The sequence below is a fragment of the Anneissia japonica genome, unplaced genomic scaffold, assembly GCF_011630105.1.
Source record: "Anneissia japonica isolate Jap-2015-1 unplaced genomic scaffold, ASM1163010v1 scaffold3293_len478364_cov160, whole genome shotgun sequence".
NCBI lineage: Eukaryota > Metazoa > Echinodermata > Crinoidea > Comatulida > Comatulidae > Anneissia > Anneissia japonica.
This window is the reverse complement of record NW_022743266.1, coordinates 434,791-443,002: the sequence shown is the minus strand read 5'-3', so window position 1 is coordinate 443,002 and position 8,212 is coordinate 434,791. Positions and strand designations below refer to the sequence as shown.

The 8,212-nt window shown below is 35.5% G+C and overlaps 1 protein-coding gene across 1 annotated transcript in view; it reads left to right on the top strand.

The window, feature by feature from the left end:
• LOC117119422 overlaps nt 1-2,251 on the top strand; it is a 28,361-nt gene extending 26,110 nt beyond the window's left edge. Inside the window, exon 3 of the mRNA XM_033264243.1 lies at nt 979-2,251. Within this exon, the coding sequence (XP_033120134.1) occupies nt 979-1,910 (932 nt within the window). The 3' untranslated portion in view covers nt 1,911-2,251. The remainder of the gene's footprint in view (nt 1-978) is intronic.
• The last annotated feature ends 5,961 nt before the right edge of the window (nt 2,252-8,212 follow it).

The following is an 8,212-nucleotide window of genomic DNA, read 5'->3' as shown; positions in this document are numbered from 1 at the left end:
TGTGTATAAGAGACAGATATATATATATATAAAGAAAAAACAGGAAACGGAGTATACTTTTTTCTTATATAATATATCTGCATAAATTCTTGTGTTTCTAAATTCAAAATTATACGTACCATTACATTTTATATTATATTGTTATATAATAGATGCCACTAATTACAAGCTGATGCCACTTTGCACCTAATTATATATTTAAACACTATGGAAGTGCTCCTGCGTTAGTCTTCTTCAGATTTACGTACACTATTGTATCGCTTTTATCACTTTTAAATGTGTGAGCTCTGGAGAAATATTTGTTAAATATATTAGTGTTTTAAAACATTACATGTGTTGCCACCTTTATTCATGTTCATATATTAATTATAAGAAATAGTCCTAGATAAATGAATGGATGATGATAGATAATTGGATGGTTGATGCATGGATGGATAGTGAAGGGACGAATTGTTAAGTCTGAAAGTAAGATTGTTTACGACGTAGTTAGGTTTATAAAAGATATCTAGCACATTTAAGAAGAAAAAATGGAATAATATTCTGTATAAATAAATCCTCTAATGAATCAGCTGCTTACTGTTGAATGAGTGTAGGCCTAAGCCTACAATAGCGACTGAAACCCAAGTGCCGTATATTAAACACAGTCTGTAAAAGCACAAAATAATAAGAAAAGATGTATTGTAAAATGCGGCGAATAATTTTTTGCAGAATTCTTTTTATTCATTTTATGGATGTAAAGTTCTTAAAACTGCAAAATGAACATTTTAAAATTTTAAATTATACAAAGCTATACTACCTAAAGTATAATTCAGATTATATGAGCTTTCCTGCAAGCGAAATATAATTAGATTTATTTACAAATCTATACACCTTTTTTTGTTAGATTTGATTGGGAATTGTCTTGAAATGATGGTATACAGCATGAATAAATAGTTTTAAAATATTCTGATTTGAAATTTAATTGTGATTTAATTTCAGATGGTGTAACCTTTATACCGGCTGATGCTAGTTATGACGATGCTAGCGCGGTATGTGCTAATCAGTTAGGCTCCCTCGCATCGTATGAACAGTTGTACTACGCTTTTCAACCTCGCCTGGATAACTGCAATGAGGGCTGGCTTATCAGTGGTGAGATTGCTTTCACTGAAATTTCGGATGACAGTTGCACCTTGAAATCACCAGATCAACGAAGCAATGTTATTCCATGTGATTCGTATCACAGTGGGTGCTATTGTTATAGAGAATACAATACATCTTTAGAAAATGTTGACTATTTTCCATACACCCAGCGAATAGTTAGACTCACAAAGAGCAAGTCAGAGAAGTTGAGTGCCAATGAATCTGAGGTGTGTTGCAGTAACTGTTTCGGTGGCCGACTGGCGACTCCACTTGAAGTTTACAATGCTTCGTACTCGCTAGGTGTTGATTTTTGCATAAAAGGCTGGTATTTGGGATGGTTGGCTGGAAATCCGTGTACTGGATCAAACTCCCCTTCTGAATTCTGGTTTTATCCGACAGGGAATGCGATTAAATTGATTGACCCAATGATTAAATACTTTTCCTTTTGTTACATTCCTCTCCCAAACCATAGCATCACTTCGCCCGATCCATTTCCCCCCCATCGAGTAATGAGTGTGTGTGGTGACTTTAATTATCCTTATACCCTTACTTACCAGGAAGCTGAGCTCAGTTGCATAGGCTACGGGGGAACATTGGCAAACAGAACACAGGTAGAAAATGCACAGCGTTTAGGATACGACTGCTGTAGTGCTGGTTGGGTGCAAAGTGGAGAGGTAATTTACCCTATAACACATCAGAGAAGTTACTGCTTCAACAGCAATAACGACCCTGTTAAAAGTTGGGGTTATAAAAATCGTAACCATGCATTTTGTGGTTTTTGTTACATTTAGTATTTGACCACTTCGCACATAAGTTAGGCGCAATTGACGAATGGGGTTGGGGTAGGCGGCAAGTGAGATAACAGAGAGCAAAAACTTCGTCGATATTTTCACATAAACCTCATAACTTTATAAACATTTGAAATAAAAACTTAGCATAGATGTACAGGAAATTATGATGAATTAACAATGTCATTACATAGGCCTGCATGTTATATCCAAATTACAGGAAATTAGGTTTATATTACCAACGTAAAAGAATTAGCCTAAAAAAGTTGATTTATAATGTTTTACGTTGATTGTTGAAAAATCTTAGTTATTACAATCTATATAAACATGCATTAGGAACACGACTTTCCAAAGACAGGATCATAATGTAATTGTGAAGTTATATTACAGTGGGTTTGGTTGGAAGTGAATAACATTAGCCTAGTTTGAATAAATAGACACTTTGCTCTGCACATTTACTTATACACAATAAGACACACACTTTAATGATATTAAAGGAAATTTTTGAAAGCCGAAAATCCATAGTCTGTCTAGCAGAAATACTAGAATGGTGTCCGTCCGGCATATGATGTTTTTTTTTTTTAATTTTTTTTAATTTTTTTACGAACGTTTGGTTAGGTCTTGTAGTTAAGTTAAACACTTTCAAAATATTACACCTACACGTAGACTCAGAAGTATAACGAGATGGTGTCCGGCGGGGGAAAATAGTCTCAGTAATTGTAATTTTTTTCAGTTCAGTTTCTTTATTCACTTTTAAATCACAGCCAAGGCTGAATTATAAGATATTTACAAACATTTGTCCTCCTTGTAATTCCGTTCCAAATATTGATTCGGAAATGCCGGTTTGGTGTCTTGTGGGGTATAGCTCTTACCATAATTTAGTTAAGTGATTGTAGCCCAACCTATTAATTCCTGACCCCGAAACCTAGACTCAGAAATAAGGGATTTGTGCCCTCGGGAGTCAGTTTTCCACCATTGTTTAACACTATAAAGCGCCTAGAGTGAGAAGTTCTTAATTTATTGCACTGGAATGATTCCATGATATTTAGGATGTTATTCATTTAGTAATTTGGAGAAAATTGATTGTGAAACCTAAGTGAGCGAGTCAATGGCCAAGCGGTTAAGGCAGGGCCGTACCGTAATCATAGCCAACAATATCGGTATTGGTTCGCGGCCGGCTCGCTCCTATAGTTCCGATGGTGGAACAAGTCTTTTCGGATAATAAAACCGTAGGCCCAGTGTACACAAATGCTCATTTGCACTTTAAAAGAACCCACCAGTATATTTTTCGAGACGAGTAAGGGGATTACCCCGGTGTACTGGTTCACTCGGCCCCTGTTTGAAAGCAAATGGACAGATTTGTAATACATTTTATTACACAGGTTTATAGGAAAGGAATACGGTAACCTTCCTCATGACATACAAATTATTGAAAATATAGTATATATATAGTAAAGTTAAGGGGTTTTTTTCCCTTTAAAATAAGTAATATAAGGTTTTGCAGTACTTTAGTTATTAAGATGCTGTTATTATAATTGTAGTTGTTTTATTGAGTATGTAATTGATTGAAATATTTGTATAATTAATTTAGATTAATTATACGGTATTAGAGTATATAGACCTCAATGAAAATAAGCCCACAAAGCCTTTTGGGTTACCCAGGAAAAGGTTTTTTTTTTTAATATACCTATTTAATTTACATAAATTATTTAAGTTGTGTCTTCATATTTTGTAGTATTTAAGTTATTTTCCGAATAAATTCAAATCAAATGAAATCAAATTAAATTATAACACACCTAGATATATCCTTTATTTGATTGATGGATTTCATATAACGTGACATTGATTATTTACACCATTTCGTCACTCATTGAAATTTTGTTCCATTCGTTTCCTCTCATTGCATGCCTCCACCTAATGCAATGTATTCATGGGTTGGAAGAAAATTGACTGTTTCATTCTAAAGAAAGGTACTTAATTACCAAATTATTGCAAGGCGTTTTTGTTAAAACTTGTACTGATAGGAAAAAAGGAAGGTCATTTTTTTTAAAAATAAAATATATAGTATATAGTAGGAGTTGTAAGTTTGATTGTTCCATTCAACTCATGACAATATTCTTCTTATTACACTCATGAACATTCATTACATTTATACCACTTTGTTAAATTGTGTATGTTTTTATTGTAGTTATTTTATCAATGTTTGATAATCGATACAATTATTTGTATCGTTTTGAAAAAGTTCATGCATGTTTACACTTGCTATATACAGTATTATAAACTACTTAATTATTGTAGAGGAGCGTTTACGTCGCGGCCCATGTCAGGTATCCATCTTACCTGCGAATCCTTCTACCACACTACGTGAGCAAGATCATACACACTAGCTACATAGTGACTCGATAAGAAAGAAGATAACAGCATGTAGGCCTAAAGATAGATTGCTACCTGTGTTCAACAATAGTTAAGACTAGTATTGGCTTGTTTTATGAAAATAAATTTAATATGAATTAAAAAATAATACTTTGTTGTTTTTCTATGTATTTTTTCTTTACGAAGGATATACTTAACAGCAATGTACTGTACACTAATACTTGGAAAAGTATTTTTGTAAAATCTACTACACGATCTTTTGAGCCGCACGTGACGGTTAGAGCTGTTGGTGGCGCTGTTTTAGATTGAATGAAAGGATCGAATCACAGCCCTGAATCATGTACACCAATAGAGTAGCATTGTCACCAATTGTTATGTCTCTTCCATCAACTTACAATACGCTATTCACATGGCTCAGTTTATGAAATCAAATTAAATCAGATAATAATTATTTAATTGTACAGAGGATTGTGCATTATTCATTCTTTTAAATTGCAATATATCAGGCCAAGATCCCGGAATTAAAAAAAAAATATTTATCATAATTACACTATCATATTGAGTAAGGACAAAATGTTTGTGCCGATTAACCGTCCAGACGCTTGCACAGCCCAGAAGAGATATATCGTAGTTACCATTCTTTTAAATGTCTTTGGCATATTTTGAGTTCGTATTTATGTCTATTAAAATATCATAAAAAATAATTTTACAATAACACGGGTTTACAAAATATTGGACGGGGACGTGTCACACAACAAAAGCAACACATGTAAGAATTCATTATTCAAATTACGTTAGTAGGGCCTACAGTATGAAAGGAGCAGCATATACCGTACTCGCGCCAATAAGCCGCCCGTTTGAATTGAATAAGCACCCCCTAGGTGTTTATTTATTTTTTTAAAACAATATATCTTGTGATTGATTTTTTTAGCAAACGATAATCTAACTAATCCTGAGACTGTGGTTGGCATGATTTGAGCTGCGGAGTGGATTCACATTTTCTTCTTAGGCCTATGTCAATTTCAAAATTAGGATATTTTATCCTGGACTGATGAGAGCTCCCTGGAGTATATTTCCAAATTTCCTCTTCTTACATTTGTCTCTCTTTTTCTTTTCCCCACAATTTGCACCTTTAGCATGTTTTCATGTGAGTTTTCAAGAAGCGTGCAATGATCCTGCTAATCTCAATCGGCAGATGGCCAACAGGCTTAGGGGCCTACACCACCACCACCACCACCACCACTAATTTTATCTGCTGTTAAAACTAATTTTTTTCACTCAAGAATCGCACATTGAATTTCCCAGAAGAACCCCTCAATTTTTTTCATATAGGCCTATTTCCATAAGCACCCCCTCAATTTCCACTCTGTTTTCATAAGCGCCCCGTTTGATTAAGCGCCCCTCAAAAAGAAGGGCTAAAAATATTTTAAGCGACCGGGCGCTTATTCGCGCGAGTACCGGGTATTTAGTATGCAGTATGTGAGTGGAACGTACCACTTCAATGGGTGCGGCTGATACAAACGCGTATGTTCTCTAAATATAATGGAATAAAATATATTATTAAATGAATATGTTAATCACTAAAATAAGTCAATAGGCCTACATGACAAATAAGGAATGTATATACACCATCATAACATTTTCATTTATGTACGGTATTGTACAATCAGATGTGTATAAGAGACAGGTCCAGACGCTTGCACAGCCCAGAAGAGATATATCGTAGTTACCATTCTTTTAAATGTCTTTGGCATATTTTGAGTTCGTATTTATGTCTATTAAAATATCATAAAAAATAATTTTACAATAACACGGGTTTACAAAATATTGGACGGGGACGTGTCACACAACAAAAGCAACACATGTAAGAATTCATTATTCAAATTACGTTAGTAGGGCCTACTCGCAGCGTTTGGCCGACTGGGCTTCACAGAATTATTATTTAAATGATACTTCTGGGCGGATCCATATGGGATGATTGTCGTCGCCATCCGGACCCTCTACCACCCTTGTTAGAGTGCTTTTATTAACAAAAAAAATTGTACAGATAATCTGAGTCTGAAACTTTTTTTCTTCTTTATGAGTGGGGTCATTTATGAGAATAATATTAGGCCTACTGTTGGCTTTTAAAATATGGGAGGGTGAAAGACGGTTTCTCTAAGTCATTTAAACTTATGTTAATTATACAGGAGTTCTGAGCCCTTCCTGCTCTGTATCTGGACCCGCCCAAATACATCACAGCATCGGGAAAGCCCGTCTATATAATGAATGTTCACTAAATATACCGGTAATGGAATAAATTATATTAAAAAGTGACCATGTTAATCACTAAAATAATTCAATATGCGACGAATAAGGAATGTCACATTCATCTAAATGTTTTAGCATGTATGGTATAATTATGGGAATAAAATTGTACTCCATAGTATAATCCATTTTTACTGTATTATTCTTTAGGAGTAGATCTTACCTGCTTCTCTTAACATTATAATCAAAATTATTAGTAAAGTTCTTTATTTAAAGGGTAACTTGTCTTTCATTTGCGAAGGTCTTTCTAAAATGTGGCAGTATTCAGTATTATGGTTTACAGTGGCAGATTCAAGGCGGGGATTGGGTGGGTAGAAGAATTTAAAAAATAAATTAAGAAAAAAAGAAAATTCTAGTAGAATTTTGAGTTAAGAGTGCCATTTCCGGCCATCTAGAGGTGCCATAATCACATCTTTCTTTTCAGCCCCAACCATACTGGGCCTGAGGTAGTATAGCTCCATCTGTGACATTGTCTCTCTGGCCCCCCTCTATTTCGAATTCCTGGATTCGCCTCTGGTTTAGAATATTAATCTTGTATGGCAATACTTGTAGTAGGCCCTATTTTGCCGACTTGGCTTCGCAGACTAATTATCTAATGATAGTTGGGCGGATCAAGAGGGGGTGACGTTCAACGAAGGTCTCTAAAAAGATGGAACGACGGTAACATGACAGAAGACGGTCATTTAGTACAAGAGTGCCAATTACTTTATTTCTGTATTCCTCCCGCCAAAATTATGTGGAACCGCCCCAAGTACTCATAGCCACGCAAACCGGGCCGCCGAAGGCGGCCTTTTTGCGAGTCATCATCATAATTAATGGGAGTAAAGAATAAATATTTGTGCCGATTTACCGTCTAGACGCGTATACAGATCTGGAAGAAATATAGCCTAGTATCGTAGCACCATTCTGTTAAATGTCTTATCATTATTGGCATATTTTGAGTTCATCTTTATGTCTATTAAAATATCATGAAAAAAGAACAATTTTCATGATAACACGAGTCTACAAAATATTGGACGAGGACTTTTGTCGCGTTAAAGCAACACATAGAGTTAAAGACGAAGCAGTATTCACTACTCTATATCCGCCCCTGTAGAGTGCATTTTAGCTGGCTAAAAAGTGTAAATAGTTTTTCTTCCTTAGGGGTGGGGAGGGTCATTCATGATAATAATGTATGTGTGGGTGACAATTAAAAAGACGGTTCCCCAAGTCATTTAAACTCATTTCATTCATTTTTTCATTAACACATATTTAATTCATCCTGCAAATAATCTGGACCCGCCCCAGTACCTCAAAATCCTCGCAAAACGCATTTTAATCACATCTGCTGTTATTTCATTGTGAAAAGGTCCAAAAAATTATGATCACGACCCACCCATCAGTGGCGTCGAGAGCCAGTAAGGGCCCCGGGGCAACACATCACATCCCTCCCCCCTTCGACCCCACTCGGCCGCTCCCCAAATTAAGTCTCCTCCTAAGACCTTATTTGTCCATACCCACATACATGCATATGATTCCATGTGAACAAAATTTTTCATCCTGGCTTGGGCTCGGGCCCTATGGAGATTTTGTTCTTACCCCGAAAATGTTTCATCTTGGTCCGGGCCCCCCAGTAGGGATTGGGG